The sequence below is a fragment of the Oncorhynchus nerka genome, linkage group LG7 (assembly GCF_034236695.1).
Source record: "Oncorhynchus nerka isolate Pitt River linkage group LG7, Oner_Uvic_2.0, whole genome shotgun sequence".
Lineage (NCBI taxonomy): Eukaryota > Metazoa > Chordata > Actinopteri > Salmoniformes > Salmonidae > Oncorhynchus > Oncorhynchus nerka.
Genome location: NC_088402.1, coordinates 39,086,164 through 39,105,898, shown reverse-complemented (window position 1 = coordinate 39,105,898; position 19,735 = coordinate 39,086,164). Strand labels below are relative to the sequence as shown.

Below are 19,735 nucleotides of genomic sequence, written 5' to 3'. Positions count from 1 at the left end.
TCCGCTCTACACTTCCGGTGCCGATACATTGATTTCCGGTCCTTGGAGTCCTGTACAGAACTCTTAAAATGTATATAATCATATATTATATGAATATTTAGTTTAATTTATGACTATATGGAATTTACTGTTGGTAGCCTTCCACTATCAATGATGGCTAATACAGGTATGCCACAGTACAGGCAAAGACACTGGTCCCCAAACTGGAATCCTGGTCCAGTTTCCAACAAGGTGCAAGAAAAAAAAAAATGCTCCCCCATCAGATATTGTTCCCCCACTATATTGCAGCGAACAGAGGGAGCGGGAAGTGCACCCTGGTCTCCGGCGTGAATACCCTGGTCTCCGCATCGAGTCTATAGGTTTAACCCACTTGGTGGGAAATGTAATGTGGCTCATATAGCGAGGATTGCTACATTGCCCTCTCTGAACGGGAAGCCACGTCCCCTTAATTCGACTAGATTCAGCCCCCTCATGTCCCGGACTGTGTGTTACGATGACCTAACGGCCACCATCCCACTTCTGACACCAATGTAGCGAACGCAAAGAGCAGGAAACAAATCCTGGTCTCTGGCATGAAAGTCAAACACCCTAAGCATCGCCCCAATATGGTTAACCCACTTGGTGTAAATTGTACCATGGCTCATATAGCGAGGATCGCTACAATATACTGTTCTCTATCAGATACTGCTTTCCCATCATAAAGGCCTACTGTTGTTCCCACATCATGGCCATAATTGACATTGCTGCATGTGAAATGGACAACAGCTGAACATGATGGCCTTAACCTGCTTAATTCCTGCTGAGACATTACCACGCAACCCTAAATAGCCTGGGATACATGGGTCCAAGTCAGCAAAATATTACTAAACCCATCCAAATGCAAAACCACCTTCACCAAAAGACCTCAACCCATAATAATCTTACTGTGTATAGAATACGTGCCCCAGGTCACCCACCCAATGAGCAACCCTGCTTAGCTTCAGGGGCAACCCAGCGGGTGGGATGGCATGGCTGCTGGCAATCTATAGGAAACCAACTCCAAACATTTTTTCCTCTGATGGCTCAAAAGACTAGGAGTTTCCAGGGAGGATCTCACCAATACTACTCTGGGTGCATCCACCCGACACAGTGCACATGCAACCCAAACAGTACATATGCAGCCCCAGCTGGTCTTTGATCCCTGTTATAGCTCCCTAACAACAGCTCTAACAGAATGTGATAGGAAATGAAAAGTTGTTATTGGGTATACAGGTATCTTAAACAATAGTAGCCTATCTGATGGGGGAACATAATGGGTGAACAGTATTTGCTAGGGAACAGTATATGATGAGAGAACAATGTATTTTAGGTCCAGTAGGTTTTGATCATTGTGAAAATTTATAGTATTTTATATCCATAACATAATAATTCATTCCCCCCCCAAAAAGTTTGCCAATGTGTTGTGGAAATATTGTGGGTAAAAAAAGCTAGATTTTAATGAGTTCAAACAGATAATGAAAACTGGTTTACGTAATAATTCAAATGTAGACTAGAAAGTGATTGTGTGAATCCATCTATGTTTTTGTTTTCTCTCAATTCCTTCTTGACTGTATCTGACCGAAGTTCCATATTCATTTTGCTCATATGTCCATATTTAATTGAATATTGTTATTTTATAGAGCCAAGATGATGATTCAGAGCTATATTTCTATTTTATATTCGATATCAGAATACATTTCATTGATCCAACGACTGATCTGATCAATGGATTTTCTGTATTGGGAATGGAATTGGCGAAAAATTGCCCACCCCTTGAACGACTTTCATTTACATTGGATTGGGTAGTAAAGCAAAATGAAGGCGGGATTGTGTTTCCTGTAACGGGATGTTATAAAGTCAACCAATTACATTGGACGGTGTAAAACGGTCAAACGGGTGTGGTGTCTGTAGCGAAACCAGTGTGAATGCCCGGATTGGTAAATAAATATTGCTCAATTCAAATTTGTGAAATGTCTTGTTTATATGTTTGTAAGGCTGTTGCATTTTGTATGTCTGTTATGGCTTTACCGTTCCCTCAGCTTTATCACGACTTGCTGGGTGTGTAAAGTTAGCCAACTAAGGTTGGCTATTTAGTTAGCTACTGTAAAGTAAGCCAGTTCATTTTAGTTACTCTAACCACATATTATTATAGTAAATTACACTCCTGCTAGCTTGCTATTTTCACACGACTAAAACATGGATCTCTAGCTACATGAATCTATACGAAGTTGCAGTTCGTAATTCAACCCACCATTCTACTTGGCTTGCTAACGTTAACGAGCCAATGGTTTCTTTTTTTAACTAGCCCTATGTCATGCCATTGATTCCATTATGGTTAACGTTACATGTTGACCCCTCTGTTTAGGTACATACAAATGCAAGTCATATGAATAAAGAGGTGAGTGGGACTCTGATATAACTAGCTAACTATCAACCCAACGTTAGCTGTCAGTCTGAATTGGGTGATTTTGGATATCATCAAGCTTAGGCCAGGAACTAGTCAGTTTACTCTCTCTTTCTCTATTGACAACTACAGAAAAACATGTAGCTAATTGGAGTGCCTTCTGCAATCTGTTATCACGTTGTAACATTAGATTTAAAAAATATATACATATTTCACTAACAAATATTCCTCCCTCTGCCGCCTACCAGTCATGTCTGGTAAGAGTCCTCTAGCAACAGCAGTGAAAGCATGAACTCTGACCAACAACCTGTTCAGGTGTGGCTATCTTCTGCAAAACTGTAATACAGGCACTGATGACAAACATGTTAAGTTCCTTTATACAGCACAAACGGTTAGATGTGTCCGGTTTCCAATGTGTCCTTATTTACCAGTAAAAAAAAGCCTCCTTTAGAAAAAGATGCGAAGGGTTGATTCTGACCCAAAGATGAGACAGGCAGTTAATGCGATGGGAACAAAGATGCCCCCTCCACCCAAGCGAGCTGTTAGTGACTGGTCCTCTCAAACACTTAATTGACTGGCTTGGTCAATGTCATCACCTCTTGTTTCTTATAGTTTTAGCACAGTCTTTCTGTAATTCCTGTATGTGGTTTAATAAAAAATAAAAATAAACATTAGGTCTCTTGCTCCTTCCCTTCCTCTCTTAGCAGTCAAACTGATTCAGCCCACAAGAGCAGCCACTATAGCTGCTGCTCCGTCTAGAGGTGAGGTGCTGTGTATTGAGAAAGATATACATATATTTATAGCTAACCGTACCAGTCTACTGTCTTGTTTGTAGGGCTGACCCAATTTAGTCGACTGGTGATTGTTTGGTCGATAGGCTGTTGGTCGACTGAGATTTCTTTAGTCGAGCAGTAGGGAAAAGAATCGCTGTGGGGGTGGCACAGGCCATCAGTCTAAGACGTGTTACTGAAATTGTAAACTCAGCAAAAAAATAAACGTCCTCTCACTGTCAACTGCGTTTATTTTCAGCAAACTTAACGTGTGTAAATATTTGAACATAACAAGAACATGAACATAACAAGATTCAACAACTGACACATAAACTGAACAAGTTCCACAGATGTGACTAACAGAAATGGAATAATGTGTCCCTGAATAAAGGGGGGGGGGTCAAAATCAAAGTAACAGTCAGTATCTGGTAGAGGTCGACCGATTATGATTTTTCAATACCGATTTATTGGAGGACCAAAAAAAACCTGATACCGATTAATCGGTAGATTTAAAAAAAATATATATATAAACATTTTAAAAAATGGATTATTATTTTTTAAAAATTTTAATATATATTTGTAATAATGACAATTACAACAATACTGAATGAACACTTTTAACTTAATATAATACATCAAACTCAATTTGGTCTCAAATAAATAATGAAACATGTTCAATTTGGTTTAAATAATGCAAAAACAAAGTGTTGGAGAAGAAAGTAAAAGTGCAATATGTGCCATGTAAAAAAGCTAACATTTATGTTCCTTGCTCAGAACATATGAAAGCTGGTGGTTTCTTTTAACATGAGTCTTCGATATTCCCAGTTAAGAAGTTTTAGGTTATAGTTATTATAGGACTATTTCTCTCTCTACCATTTGTATTTCATATACCTTTGACTATTGGATGTTCTAATAGGTACTTTAGTATTGCCAGCCAAATCTCGGGAGTTGATAGGCTTGAAGTCATAAACAGCGCAATGCTTGAAGCACAGCGAAGAGCTGCTGGCAAATTCAGGAAAGTGCTGTTTGAATGAATGCTTACGAGCCTGCTGCTGCCTACCACCGTGCTCAGTCAGACTGCTCTATCAAATCATAGGCTTAATTATAATATAATAACACACAGAAATACGAGCCGTAGGTCATTAATATGGTCAAATCCGAAAACTATAATTTCGAAAACAAAACATTTATCCTTTCAGTGAAATACGGAACCGTTCCGTATATTATCTAACAGGTGGCATCCCCAAGTGTAAACATTGCTGTTACATTGCACAACCTTCAATGTTATGTCATAATTATGTACAATTCTGGCAAACTAATTGCGGTCTTTGTTAGGAAAAAATGGTCTTCACACAGTTCGCAACGAGCCAGGCGGCCCAAACTGCTGCATATACCCTGACTCTGCTTGCATAGAACGCAAGAGAAGTGACACAATTTCCCTAGTTAAAATAAATTAATGTTAGCAGGCAATATTAACTAAATATGCAGGTTTAAAAATATATACTTGTGTATTGATTTTAAGAAAGGCACTGATGTTTATGGTTAGGTACACATTGGTGCAACAACTGCGCTTTTTAAATCACCCGTTTGGCGAAGTGGGCTGTGATTCAATGATAAATGACCAGGCACCACATCGATTATATGCATTGCAGGACAAGCTAGATAAACTAGTAATATCATCCACCTTGTGTAGTTAACTAGTGATTATGTTAAGATTGATTGTTTTTATAAGATGAATGCAAGCAAGCACCTTACCGTGGCTCATCACAAGTGTAATTACACTGTTTAGCTCACATCTAAAGGCTGGGGGGGGGGGGGGGGCATTTAGGACGTACTGTAGATCGCTACAATATCCTCATGATTATGATCACACTTCCTCAATTCAAATATTATGGCGACACTATAGGAAAGATGGTTTGGTATGGTTTAGATTAGACACTTGGGATCCAAGCTGGAGTTATCAGTGTGGCCCCATCACCTGAAAATGTTGAAATACTGTATCTTCACGCCTAGAATAAAAACCTCCAGGCTTCCGTCATAACTGTCAATTTCTTGGGGGAAAATAAAGGATTACATGGGGCAGTTTTGGAGAAGGAAAAAAAAACACTAATCCTGTCCAAATTGTCCTCTGGAATAACGGAGAGTAATAATGACAACCAACGTTCTCTATTAACACTAGTCCCGTGTGACTAGGGTTTTGGTCTGGTGCATACGATGCATACAGGTGTCACATAAAGAGAGCAAGTGTTGAGGGAATAGGGAATGTTTTTGTCTAAACAAATTAGGGATTTAGGAAACAAAACTTTCCAGACAGAAATGGCTGCAATTATGTTGCAGCTTCACAAAATGGACAGCGAGTGATAAACACTTTGATGTTCTGTGGTGGTCGCTGCAGCACAGAGCGAGACAACTGGTGCTAGTCACTGTCACTCGCTGTGTCTTTTTAAATTTCAATACAGCGCAGCAAGTCTATGCCTGGCCCAGCACAATCAAATAGATTGCAGGCCGGACTCCAGCTAGTTATTTGTGTGTCTTTTTGAATTATTTAATCAACCTGTTTGCTTAAAGCATCAGACAAACTCAGTGAATATAGTTGACTTGATTAAAACGCATAGGATGTCTATATATGGAAAAATACACCACATGATTGGTAGAAATAACAGACGACTCTAGGTCGACCAATATGTTTTTAGTCTGGGACAGCCCTACGTATTTGCTATCATTTTGTGTGTGTGTGTGTGTTGTGTGATTTATATTTATATATATATATATATATTTTCCTATACCATGAAAAGGTTTTCAGAAGCCGCCCATTGCATCCGCCACTATAACAGGTAACTACCCTAGTCTGTTTTTTCCACATGGTCCTTAACATTTTCTGTATCTTGTATCCACAAACATTCTCTTCCATATCTTAAGACATGAGGGTGTTGAATGTGTTTACTTAGCACCAACAGCAGCTGTTCACGGCGGCCTGCATGGGACCTCAAGGGAAAAGTTACTGACAGGGCGGGCAAGATGTCCTATTACCAGAGCAAAGTCAAAACGGTGGACCAGGAGAACGAGAGTCTGAAGGAGTCTGTAGCTAAAAGCAGACGGAAGGAAGCACAGATGACTTCAGAGCTACAAGAACTCCACACTCAGCTCGGGTACATGGAGCAGTACCATGGAGCATGCATAGGGTGGACCATTATGTGAAAATGGGTGTAGTGGCATGGGAAAGGGCATTGTAACCACATAGGAAAGAGTGACTTATTTTGCGTAAGGAACGTCAGAGGCAAGCGTTGATTTAGCAAAACAAGTGGGCGTATAGCTGACATGATTTCTCACCTTTCTTGAGTCCTATACCAGTCATAACTTTATGCATACGTTTAGCCAGTAGTGCAGTAATAATAACATGATAGCATCACTACATGTTACTCTTTTGGTCCCTTTGGTGTGTTTGCCAATCTTAGCCAGTTTTGGTCTGTGTTGCAGCCATTATGAGCAGGAGCTGGCTACCCTGTCTGGTGTCAAAGAGCAGCTGACCATTGTAGCCAGTGAGAAGGCCTCCCTGGAGAAGACCTCAACCTCACTGAGGAGCACTATGTTCTTCTGGGCTTGAGAAAGAGCCTGAAGGCCGAGCTTCACAATGTGCAGGTAGAACATCTTCTTCGGTGGATTATTATGGCAGACTACAACCCAAAAAGGTGTAATGCCCCGACCAAATGGACAAGGAGGGAAAAAATATATTTATAAATCCCGTACGTGACAGGATAAACATACTTAATCCAGCCAAAATAAAGCTATCAAAAAACACATTGACAGAACTTGTTCTCCCACACAAGAAGGGAAATAGCACGCAGGCCTACTCATTGTGACAACTGATCACCTTGACTGCTGTGACATGAGATGAATGGTGTATAGCTGTATTGAATGAGGCAGTCTTGCCTCTGCTCCTTGGTCAGAAATAGGAAGGAAGTCTGGCATAATCATTTTGTCCAGCCTCATTCAAACCCACTGCCATTACGTCTCTTTGCCAGAAACCCCTTTGCAGCCCAATATATATATATATATTTTTTATGTGCATCTGTTGGATCAATGTCTGACTTCTCTCTTCGTACCAGACCCAGCTCTCTGCAGGGCTCCACTCTTTCCCGTTGCTAGACAACCCTGAGGGAGACCCAGGACATGGTCTGCAACTTGGCGGAGACTGTGACCCGCCAGACAGGGGTGATTCACTGTGGAGAGATGGATCGCAGGGAGCTCCACAACGCAATCCAAGAGCTCAAGGCAAGTGGGTCATACAGTAGGGTGAATGCTCAATGCCCTGAATATAGGATTGCATACAATGAAATTGTAAATCTCCCGAGCCTATTGAATTAGTTTTTTTTCTCTTATATTTCTGCTTCAAACATACTGTATGTTCTCGTTGGATAGGCCCCTGTCCATTTCAGCTCATAATAGGAACAAAACGTTGCAATGCTCTTCTCAAAATAATAAGACTCTGACCGCTCTATTGTTTCTATAGGGAAACATCAGTGTTCTGCAGAGTGCGCCCCCTGCAGACCGGTGGGCAGATTGACCATATTCAGCGACAACAAGGCTCTCACACTGGCCAAGACTGTGGAGGTAACAATGACACACCTGAAGCACAATCTTGAAATAAGTCACCATATAATATAGTTTTTTGGTAATTGTATGTTTTTCAGTGTGGTCCTCTAATCTTACTTTGCAAGTGTCAAAGACGGCAGAATTTATTTTCCTTATCACTCCCCCATTTCCATGTAGTCTCACATAGGGCGCTCTGGAGACACCCAGAAGAGCGACAACTTCACACCGGGTGTTTGGGCCCTCCACACAGCAACAGGATGTATTTGAGGAGATTTACCTCCTGGTGCAGTCAGCCCTGGACGACTATGTCTGCTGCTTCGCCTACGGCCAGATGGGCAGTGACAAAACCTACAGCATGGAGGACATGCGTGAGGTCATCCCCCGGGCCGTGCAGCAGATCTTCCAGGCCTCCAAGAAGTTACGGGAGCAGGGATGGCAGGTAGTGATGATACCATTGGTTTTCATCAGTATGCGTGGTAGCTGTCTCTTCAGCTGAAACAGTTCTATTACACTGAGCACGGAATTTGAACTTGTTCATTTGACATTTACTGTATCAATGCGTTTCTGTTTTTCAGATCATGTATTTCCCATTGAAGTGGAATGAGTTGAAGCTGGTGTAAATGCATGGTACTTGCAACATTTCACTTTTTTGACTGGATTCTTGTTCATTTTTCCCAGTTTACATTTAGTGCCAGTTTCGTTGATCTTCAATGGAACTCTGCGTGATCTCCTCTACACTGGCAAGGCCGACAAGAGACCGGAGCACGAGATTCGCAAAAGTGCCTACAACGAGGTCACCGTCACCAATCTGACCTACCAGAAGGTCAACTCTGAACATGTGGTCATTTCAACACTCATATTAGCCTAAATTTGACTGTTCGATGTATTGTATTTGTACATTTTAGATTTAAAGGTAGACTCAGCAAAATCATCAAATTTATTTATATAGCCCTTCGTACATCAGCTGATATCTCAAAGTGCTGTACAGAAACCCAGCCTAAAACCCCAAACAGCAAGCAATGCAGGTGTAGAAGCACGGTGGCTAGGAAAAACTCCCTAGAAAGGCCAAAACCTAGGAAGAAACCTAGAGAGGAACCAGGCTATGTGTAATAAAGTAATCTCACGACTCTACAATATGATGTAGATGCAGAAAAAAAACTCATAGTGGGTCAATTGTTTTGGTCTTGTGGCTACCATGTTGTAAAAGCGTGAAGCGAGCCCATGCACATGCGCAGATGCTGTGTGAAAGCGAAGTTGTGTATCTCACTCATCACAATATCTGCGGTGCTGCTTGTGGCAATGTAATTTTGCTGAGTCTACCTCGTTTAGATGGCACTTATCCAGAGAGACATGAAGAATTGTCTAGAATTAAAGTATAGATATGTACTAGTGATGGGGAAGTTGGCCTCTTGTTTTCACGACTGGATCATTTCGAAATGTTCCGTAAAAATAACGAATGGCGAATGATGACCTGAACATGAAAGAGTCATGATTCCACGAGCTTCTCGTTCAATATGTCTTTCACCATAGGGAGCTTATTGGAGCTGTCATTTGTGACTGATTTATAAATGTGTGCTTTAAACAATGTAGATTTTTTTATTGCTAGGCATACAAATATGATTATTTCTTGGTACATTTGAAACGAGGTCTAGTTTTGGCCGCAGCCGGAATATATTGTAAACCACTCTTGGCAGAATGCATTGCTTGTGAAAAGTAATCTCACGACTCGCACTAAATTATTCTGCCGCTCTGTCGTTCTCAACATGCATCTCATGATGCCGAAAAGGAACTAGCGTCTGTGGGCGTGGCGTAGAATTTGGCTGGCTCAAGGAGTCTGGGCAGCCAGGCAAGGTGACGGACACAGTCATTTGCGAACTGCAGCCCCTCCAGGGATTTGTTTTGAGTTTGTTGAACGGAGTTGTGTCCATTATAACATTCAATAATCAATTAATTGCAGTCATCCTTACACCATTCGGTCCATTACCAGTTCTAAACATGTATTTTTTTCTTCTCTACGCTCATGATGTATTTTCCTGCGTGCATATGACAGACTGTTAGTTGGTGGTCGGAGCACGTCTTGAGCCTCTGAGCTGGGGGAGGGTGTATCAACCCTGCTGTTGGAGTCGCTGCGGCCAGCATAAGCAGGTCAAACGAACGACTAAAATGAATGAGTCAGTCAGAAAAAATGAATCATGACTCAAGTCTGTGAAAAGTAGTTAAAACTGCAAATCACTAGTGTGTACAAATGCATACCAGTATTGCTGTAGGGGTGCTGTACTATATACCATACATTTCACTGCACGTATCTGGTGTATGGGACAAGAAAACATATATTGCAAAGTGATTTGAACGTCCACTACAGGTTTATCAGAACTGCTCTACCTCCCGTGTTCGACATGTAGGACACTTTAACCACTATTGAGGTAATGTATTTATAGTGGGGCAAAAAAGTATTTACTCAGCCACCAATTGTGCAAGTTCTCCCACTTAAAAAGATGAGAGGCCTGTAATTTTCATCATAGGTACACTTCAACTATGACAGACAAAATGAGGGGGGGAAAAATCCAGAAAATCACATTGTAGGATTTTTAATGAATTTATTTGCAAATTATATGGTGGAAAATAAGTATTTGGTCAATAACAAAAGTTTATCTCAATACTTTGTTAGATACCCTTTGTTGGCAATGACAGAGGTCAAACGTTTTCTGTAAGTCTTCACAAGGTTTTCAAACACTGTTGCTGGTATTTTGGCCCATTCCTCCATGCAGATCTCCTCTAGAGCAGTGATGCTTTGGGGCTGTTGCTGGGCAACACGGACTTTCAACTCCCTCCAAAGATTTTCTATGGGGTTGAGATCTGGAGACTGGCTAGGCCACTCCAGGACCTTGAAATGCTTCTTACGAAGCCACTCCTTTGTTGCCCGGGCGGTGTGTTTGGGATCATTGTCATGCTGAAAGACCCAGCCACGTTTCATCTTCAATGCCCTTGCTGATGGAAGGAGATTTTCACTCAAAATCTCATGGCCCCATTCATTCTTTCCTTTACACGGATGAGTCGTCCTGGTCCCTTTGCAGAAAAACAGCCCCAAAGCATGATGTTTCCACCCCCATGCTTCACAGTAGGTATGGTGTTCTTTGGATGCAACTCAGCATTCTTTGTCCTCCAAACACGACGAGTTGAGTTTTTACCAAAAAGTTATATTTTGGTTTCATCTGACATTCTCCTTCTGGATCATCCAAATGCTCTTTAGCAAACTTCAGACGGGCCTGGACATGTACTGGCTTAAGCAGGGGGACACGTCTGGCACTGCAGGATTTTGAGTCCCTGGTGGCGTAGTGTGTTACTGATGGTAGGCTTTGTTACTTTGGTCCCAGCTCTCTGCAGGTCATTCACTAGGTCCCTCTGTGTGGTTCTGGGATCTTGTGATCATTTTGACCCCACGGGGTGAGATCTTGCGTGGAGCCCCAGATCGAGGGAGATTATCAGTGGTCTTGTATGTCTTCCATTCCCTAATAATTGCTCCCACAGTTGATTTCTTCAAACCAAGCTGCTTACCTATTGCAGATTCAGTCTTCCCAGCCTGGTGCAGGTCTACAATTTTGTTTCTGGTGTCCTTTGACAGCTTTTCAATGACAGCCTATGTAATGGGTTAACTGCCTGTTCAGGGGCAGAACAACAGATTTGTACCTTGTCAGCTCGGGGGTTTGAACTTGCCAACTTCCGGTTACTAATCCAACGCTCTAACCACTAGGCTACCCTATCATTTGAAAGGAAACACTTTGAAGTTTGTGGATATGTGAAATTAATGTAGGAGAATATAACACATTAGATCTGGTAAAATATACAAAGAAAAAAAAGCACACCTTTTTTTGTTCCATCTTTGAAATGCAAGAGAAAGGCCATTTAAATCAATAGTTTAGGCACAATTTAGATTTTGTACACTGCTGCCATCTACTGTATGCAGCGTTTTAAACTGATCCAATGAACCACTGCATTTCTGTTCAAAATGTTGTATCAAGTCTGCCCAAATGTGCCTAATTGGTTTATTGATATATTTTCAAATTCATAAATTTGCATGCTCCTCAAACAATAGCATGGTAATCTATCACTGTAATAGTGACTGTAAATTGGACAGTGTAGTTTAACAATAATGTACATTTTCTGCCCATACCAAATAAGTCTGGGAAATGTTCTTGTTATTTACAACCTCATGCTAATCACAGTAGCCTATGTCCCGCCAAGCAGAACGCCGATCCCAAATGCTTATTTTAATGACCGCCTACTCCGGCCAAACCCTGACGACGCTGGGCCAATTGTGCGCCGCCCTAGTGTCTAGAATAAGCCCAATACTTTTCTTTGGGCTTAATATGGAGTCCTAAACTTGTCTCCTGCCTTCCCGTCTATGGTGGAGACATGAGCATCTCGTCATTATATACACCTCTATGGTTTAATAAACATTTTACCAATTTGACTAAACGCCACAAGAGGTCGTATTTGTCATAGCTTGGTTTTAGTCGGCTGGTCAGTATGTCTGACATTTCGTCAAAGGCGGTGCATGACGGGTTGTCTGCCAAATATGATGGGAAACAAATCATATCATTGGAAATGTATATGTAATCAACGAATAGACGATAGCTTGTCAGGATAGAGAGAGTCTGGCTTTACGTAATTGTTTCAAAGGTGCACATTCTAAAACGGTAAGTGGTGTTTAGCTTGCTAGCTAGATACATTTTAGCAGGCTAACGTTAGCTAGCAAGAGAGACATTTAAAGGCAGTTTTTAGTTGTAGCTAAATTATGCTCTCATGGTTGAGAGCTTGAAGCTACTTATCTATGCTTTGTCATGAGAGAAACTCACAACACTGCCTTTCCAACGCATGTCCACCGTCGCAGACTGCTGACAAACCAGCTTGCTTTGTTTTTCGCTATATTTGGCTACAAATGCTGGCTGGTTAGCAGGATTGATTGACTGCAAGCATGTGCTAAGCTAAATAACGTTAACTAATTGCATTACAATATACTATGCATGTGGCAAAATAAAGACTACTACGCATCACGTTTTAATTGTCTACTGCCAGTTGCTGTAGGCTGTTGCATTATTTATCAACAATATTGTTTTTTCCCCCACAGTGTTCGTAAATGTTTTTGAGTCTCAAGCAAGGTGGTGTCTGTCAATCAGATACATTTGAGTCAGTGCATTATAAGAAAGCATCAGTAGTGATTTTTAAAGCTTACATTAAAGGGGTCTTGATTGGTTAATTGACCACCTAGAGCAATTTCATATGACTGTTTTGGGAATGTGGTTGACTTTTTTTTGTGTAGGCAGTAATAAGCACTAATAAAGGGTTAATCTCAGGAAAACGGTTAACTACTTGTAAGTAAATGAAAGGATATACACTATTCATCCACCACGTCATGTAATGAATTATTCCTTCACAAACGACATTTTCCATCTCTTCAAAAGCCTAGATGCATTCTCTGTCCATGGGGCAGGGCTGTAGCAGCAGCTCAGGTGCCCCCTCTGGCTCGGTGGTACAGGTGTGCTTCCCCAGCTCCCAGGCGTCTGTACTGGACAGCCTGAACAGGCAGCGCGAGGAGGGCCAGCTCTGTGACCTCTCCATCCAGGTCCAGGGGCAGGTGTTCAAGGCCCACCGCTGTGTGCTAGCTGCATCCTCACCCTACTTTCACGACCAGGTGTGTGTCGTTTTGTTTGCTAGGGCGTTGTATAGCCGGACCGAACAAAAATATAAATGCAACATGTAAAGTGCTGGTCCCATGTTTCATGAGCTGAGGGGTGCCAAACTCTGATATACCCTCCCAGGCCCACCCACTTGGGAGCCAGGCTTTCAATTGACTGATTTCCTTATATGAACTGTAACTCAGTAAAATTGTTGCATATTGCTTATATATTTTTGTTCAGTATAGTTTAACTCTAACAGCCACTGATTGTGTCTCATCTAGATGGTTTTCATCCAAGGCCGATTGCAACTTGCTACACTGACGTGAGAGTTTACATCAATAATTTTGATCCTGTGCACTGATGTTGCCAACCATCATTAACAGTCTCATCAACCCCCTCCCCCCAGGTGCTCTTGAAGAACATGTCCACCGTCTCCATCCCTGCCGTCATGGACCCACTGGCGTTCGAGAGCGTCCTGAGCTGCGCCTACACGGGCCAGCTGCGCATGCTCCGCGAAGACATCGTCAACTACCTCACCGTGGGCAGCGTTCTGCAGATGTGGCACATCGTGGACAAGTGCACAGAGCTCCTCAAAGAGGGGCGGGTGACGGGGAGTGGTAGTGAAACCCAGGGTGTCATTGGGGGAGCGCAGGGGAACCCTGGATGCAGTAGCAGTGAAAGCTCCCTAGGGGCTGGGAGTGCCCAAGCTGGGGGAAGCAACACCCAGCCAGCCCCTCCCCCTCCCAGCCGCTCGTCCCTGAGTGAGAGCCAGTCTCCCAGCAGCACCAACTACTTCAGCCCCAGAGACACTAACTTCGGAGGGGGAGCGGCGGCCGCTGGAGCTGCAGGGGAGGGAGGCGTGAACTCCACCCCCAGCTACTGCACCCCTTCTGGGGGCGAAGAGGCTTTCCTCATCGAAGAAGAGGATGAAGAGGAAGAAGAGCTCCTATACCATAGGAAGCGAGGGAGCAGCAGGAGGAAGCCGACAGCCTCTGTCTCAGACCAAGAGGTTGGAGTCAGCGACAGCTTCGGGGTGTCGTCCTACCAAGACGGGGATGCCTCCCCTCTCCAGAAGCGGCCCACATACAGCCAGCCCAGCATCATGCCCCGGAAGCAATGGGTGGTGGTAAAAACAGAGAGGCCCCAGGACGATGACCTGATCGTGGTGTCGGGTGAGGAAGGACCAGATGAGGAAGAGGAGAGAGGGTTGGAGATGCTGAGGGAGAGGGAGAGGACGTTCAACATATCCAACATTAGGACTCTGTCTGGAGAGTTGAGCAGCAAAGCGGACCATGAGATGGAGACACAGGTTAGTCAAACCCTTGATGCAAAATATGTTTGTCAGTGGACGTGGCTAATTACCATTCTAACTTATCAGGAGGACAACTGTATTTGATTGGTGCATTTGGAATGAGTGTCAGTTTCTGTATTTTTGGATCGTTACCAAACTGAATCACTTTCTCTCATAGATGGATTACTGCCAGTCTTCTGAAGACTACCTCAAGTTTGACAGTGGTTTGATGGACCAGACTCCCCCACAGCACCTTCATGACAGCGCTGGTCAGGGTGGTGGCAGAACTGTCTCAGCCCTACTAGGCCAAGTCCAGTCTGCTGCTGCTGCTAGAGCTCAGCTCTTTCCCATAGACATGCAAGGCAACCAGATCCTCATGTACAGACAATCCTCTCTAGATTCCTCTCAACCCATAGGAATGGGAGGTGGTATGGCCGGGGCACAATTTAAAGGGCCAAACCTGGAGCATGGAGCAGTCCATTTGTCAGCACAGGGGGGTTTGGGCGGTGGCTTAGATGGACTGGACGGGGGTGGTGGCGGGAGTTCAGGGAAGGTGTTCATGTGCCACTGTGGAAAGACCTTCACCCACAAGAGCATGCGCGACCGTCACATCAACATGCACCTGGACCTGCGGCCTTTCAACTGCCCGGTTTGCGCCAAGAAGTTCAAGATGAAGCACCACCTGACGGAGCACATGAAGACCCACACGGGGCTCAAGCCCTACGACTGCCACGGCTGCGGCAAGAAGTTCATGTGGCGCGACAGTTTCATGCGGCACCGCTCCCACTGCGAGGGACGGAGCGGAGCGGCTGGCAGGAGCGAGGATGGGGGAGGGTCAGACCGCGCTGATGGGATCTCCCCACAGCATCTCCCTCATCTCCCTCTCTCGATCAGCGAGGCCGGTCACGGTGTCGTTGGTGGCAGGAATGGGAACTCTGTCTTGTCCCCACATCATTCCAGTACAGGTAGCAGCAGTAATGCTGTCTCTTGCCTGACCATGGCCAGTTCTGGAGTGCTCTTAGGGGTCAACTCTCAGAGCGTGATGCAGGGTCAAGGTTCATCTGTGTTTGGTCTGGGTGTCAGCCGAGGTGGGTGTGAGGAGGAAGTGTGTGAGGTTGGTGCTAATGATAGTGTCACTTAAACACTCGTGTTGTTCACCCGTTTGGTTAAGACAAGAGGCTTTGAAAAGGCATTCCAATGACCATTGGAAAGTGCCCCCCTTTGGCAAATGGCTCGGGACCATTGTACAGTTAGTTCAGTATACTCTTAAATGTCAAGTTTATTCTCTGTATGACTGTTTAGTGGCACATTCTATGTCAAGAAAACCAAAAATCAAGAGACAATAACTCACCAATGACAGCTTTGGCAAAATGCTAACTAGAGTTCGAGAGGAAAGTTGCTGTTGTAAGTGATGTGTCCTATGATATTATACGCCTTTTCTGCCAGAGAATGTGCATTTCAAGTAAGTGTCTGAAGAAGACACTTGCAGTACTGCCATCTTGTTTCACACTGGTGATGTGTCCACTATCCAATTGCAGTGTTATGGTACAGTATTACTGTAAATATAATCCTATTATCAGTTACTAATCTGTTACCATTATGATAGGTGCAAAACTATACAGTGTATAGTGTGTTTTTACAAGTAATCCTCATAAGTAGATGGTAGACAAAAGCATTAGTCTGGAGATTAGGTTTCTTACCGATCGTTCCCTACTCAAACTGCCAAATTCCAACGCCTGCCTTGAGACATTGACTACTATTAACAGTAGGGTGGCTAAACAAAGCAGCAGCCACCGTGATTCTGTATGTTTTTAACCGAGGTTTTACCTTCTATGAAGGCTCTAGATGTATTTTTCTGCAGGAGAAAAAAACTGGTCTGGATCTAAGAGAAAGACGTGGTGTTTTTAGTTTATACTTATCTGTTAGGTCAGGATTGGTCAAATGTATGAAAGATGTAAGCTCGTGTTTGCAGCAGTTTGATGGATGAAATTTGATTTGAAGTGAGCTTAAACTAAGTGTATATAAAGATATTTATGTTTAGATAGATTTATCAAATAGGGAATATAGAACTATTTAACTCTAATTTGTCATTTGACTGCCTTACTATAGCATACAGTGGGCGTAAGGTTAGAAATTGACACCCTTGATAAAGATGAGCAACAAATGACTGTAAAGTAATTGAAATACTGAGCTATATTGTATCCCCCCCCCAAAAAAAAGATAATTGGGAAATGATTTTATACTGATACAATTGCTCAGAGATTTTGTTTAACAAGTAATATTCATTCTCAAAAGGTAGGGCTCAAACTTATTGACACCCCTGTTTTCAGTACCTTGCGAGGATAACAGCACTGAACCTTTCTCTAAAATGGTTTATGAGTTGGAGAACACGTTATGAGGGATCTTGGACCATTCCCCCATACGAAATCCATCCAGATCCTTGATATCCGTTGTCTGTGCTTATGTCAAGTCCGGAGACAGACTTTAAGGTAAACACGGCATCATGAACTTTACCCAGAACCAGGAAATGTATGCCAAAAACCTGGTTACCTCCAGTGGTGTAAAGTACTTTTTTAAAGTTTTTTGTTGTTGTGAATATCTGTACTTTACTATTTATGACAACTTTTACTTCTACATTCCTAAATAGAATAATGTACTTTTACCTCCATAAATTCCCTGACACCCAAAAGTACATTACATTTGGAATGCTTAGCAGGACAGAGAAATGGTTAAATTCACACACTTATCAAGAGAACATCCCTACTGCCTCAATCTGGTGGACTCACGAAACACAAATGCTTCATTTGTAAATTGTTGGTGTGCTCCTGGCTATTCATACATTTTTTTTTAAAGAAAATGGTGCTGTCAGGTTTGCTTAATATAAGGAATTTGAAATGATTTATGGTTTTACTTTTGATACTTAGTATATTTTTGCAATTACATTTACTTTATATTTAAAACAAAACACTTTTACTCAAGTAGTATTTTACTGGGTGACTTTCACTTTAGTCATTTTCATATTTAAGGTATTTTTAATTTGACTAAAGTATGAGTATTGGGGACATTTTCCACCACTGGATGCCTCTGCCAGGAATATAAAACTGGTCCACAAGTGGATCTTCCAGCAAAACAATAACCCCAAGCACACATCAAAATCCACAAAGGGTTAATTAAAAAAGAAAACTTCAACAGCCATCTGTCTCCAGACTTAAACCATTGAAAACCCTGTGGTTTGTATTGAAGAGGGCAGTCCATAAATGCAGACAAAGGATCTGGAAGGATCCTGTATGGTGGAATGGTCTAAGATTCCTTCCAATGTGTTCTCCAACTCATAGCATTTTTTTGATAACAGTTCAGTGCCATTATCCCCACAAGGTGAGGTATTGAAAACAGGTATACATTTTTTACCCTTAGAAAATAAAGTATTAAACAAAAAGCAATTTCTCTGAGCAATTGTATTAGTATAAAATAATAATTTCCCTTTTTTGTTACATACAATATAGCTCAGTATTTGAATTGTCATTTTTGCTGAACTTTATCAAGGTTGTCTAATTTCAGACTTCACTGTATTTAGAGATAAAGTGCTTCTGGTCAATAGTGATTATTGTATTGACAGGTGTGAGTCACAGGCTCAAAAGAAAGAAGTCTAGACTCCCTCTTAATAGTCAAGTTGGCTGCTATTTGTGTGGGACTGAAAGGGAATTCCATTGACTGTTCAATAACTTGCCTGGCTGCATTTCATAGCATTTACACCACATAATAATGAATTCAACTTCTTGTACTGTAGCACCTTTTCATCCAATCTCAAAGTTCGTACCATTGTTTGAGGCTTAGCAGCCGTTATTCAGTTGTCATCTTTATGGCAGGACAAATACCTTTTTTTCATCAAGGGAAAAATGTAGAAAGCTTGTAGCTGCTGCACACTAGGTCTGACACAACGCTACTGTTCTTTGCATCTTCTGAATAGTGCATATTTTGGGTTACATTTGATTTGATATTGAACACATGATTGTTGTTGCACATGCTTATAGAGCCGGAGTTGTCTTTCTTGGCCTACGGTAACAATGTCTAAGTACATCAATGTTATCTTTACTAATCTGTATCAAAAGGCTAAAATAAAACTGGTGTAATTTAGCAAGCTGTGCTTGTGTGATCTATTTCAGAAAATAACTTCTCAACTTCTCTTAAAGCCCTTCAGTTGTCTTGATACAGTCTTATACTCAGCTGGCCCCTCAGATTTCGCATTGAACGCTCTACAACAAAGCTTTCTTACGTCTCCAGCAAGCTTTCGCTGCCCTTAACCTTGTTCTAAAACACCTCCAAAACAAAAGGTAATGTGGTTTGGTCAGAATGCTCCTCTCCCCACTGGTGTGATGACTACCTCTGAGGGTGTAAAGCTTGACAAGTACTTGGGAGTGTGGCTAGACGGTACTGTCCCCTCAGCACATATCCAATCTGTTCTTGTCTATTAATGTTTTGTATTATGTCATGCTGCTGCTTTTGCAACCGCTAATGGGGATCCTAATAAAATACCAAAAGCTGCTAAATCTAAACTTTGTTTACTCGCTGACAAACCAACCCCGATTCAGATGACCATCCTACCCATGCTAGATTACAGAGACGTAATGCTCTTTACCATTCAGCCATCAGATTTGCCACCAATGCTCCTTATAGGACACATCACTGCACTCTATACTCTATAAACTGGCCATCTCCATATACCCATCACAAGACCCGGCTGGTTGATGCTTATTCCAACTGTGACATTCTGTTAAAGATCCTCAAAGCATACACATCCCTGGGTCGCTCCTCTTTTCAGTTCGCTGCAGCTAGCGACTGGAACGAGCTGCAAAAAAACCCTCAAACTGGACAGTTATCTCCATTGCTACATTCAAATCATGGACACTTACTGACACTTGTGGCTGCTTCCCGTGATGCGTTCTCTACCTTTTTGTCCTTCGTGCTGTCGTCTGTGCCTAAC

The 19,735-nt window shown here is 42.4% G+C and overlaps 1 protein-coding gene and 1 pseudogene across 1 annotated transcript; both read left to right on the top strand.

Moving 5' to 3' along the window:
- The first annotated feature begins 2,666 nt into the window (after window positions 1-2,666).
- LOC115132575 (carboxy-terminal kinesin 2-like) lies at window positions 2,667-8,653 on the top strand (annotated as a pseudogene).
- Window positions 8,654-12,307: 3,654 nt separating this feature from the next.
- LOC115131620 (zinc finger and BTB domain-containing protein 22-like) lies at window positions 12,308-18,888 on the top strand. The gene is made up of 4 exons (XM_029663465.2): window positions 12,308-12,482; window positions 13,248-13,477; window positions 13,870-14,772; window positions 14,933-18,888. The coding sequence occupies exons 2-4, from the start codon at window positions 13,253-13,255 to the stop codon at window positions 15,893-15,895; spliced, it is 2,091 nt and encodes a 696-aa protein (XP_029519325.2). The 5' UTR covers window positions 12,308-12,482; window positions 13,248-13,252; the 3' UTR covers window positions 15,896-18,888.
- The last annotated feature ends 847 nt before the right edge of the window (window positions 18,889-19,735 follow it).

Bases quoted from the DNA above. Each gene is read 5' to 3' on its own strand.
- LOC115131620 (XM_029663465.2), top strand. From the start codon at position 13,253: ATGCATTCTCTGTCCATGGGGCAGGGCTGTAGCAGCAGCTCAGGTGCC. The intron at 13,478-13,869 runs GTGTGTGTCGTT...CCCTCCCCCCAG, and splicing joins CACCCTACTTTCACGACCAG to GTGCTCTTGAAGAACATGTC. The intron at 14,773-14,932 runs GTTAGTCAAACC...TTTCTCTCATAG, and splicing joins ACCATGAGATGGAGACACAG to ATGGATTACTGCCAGTCTTC.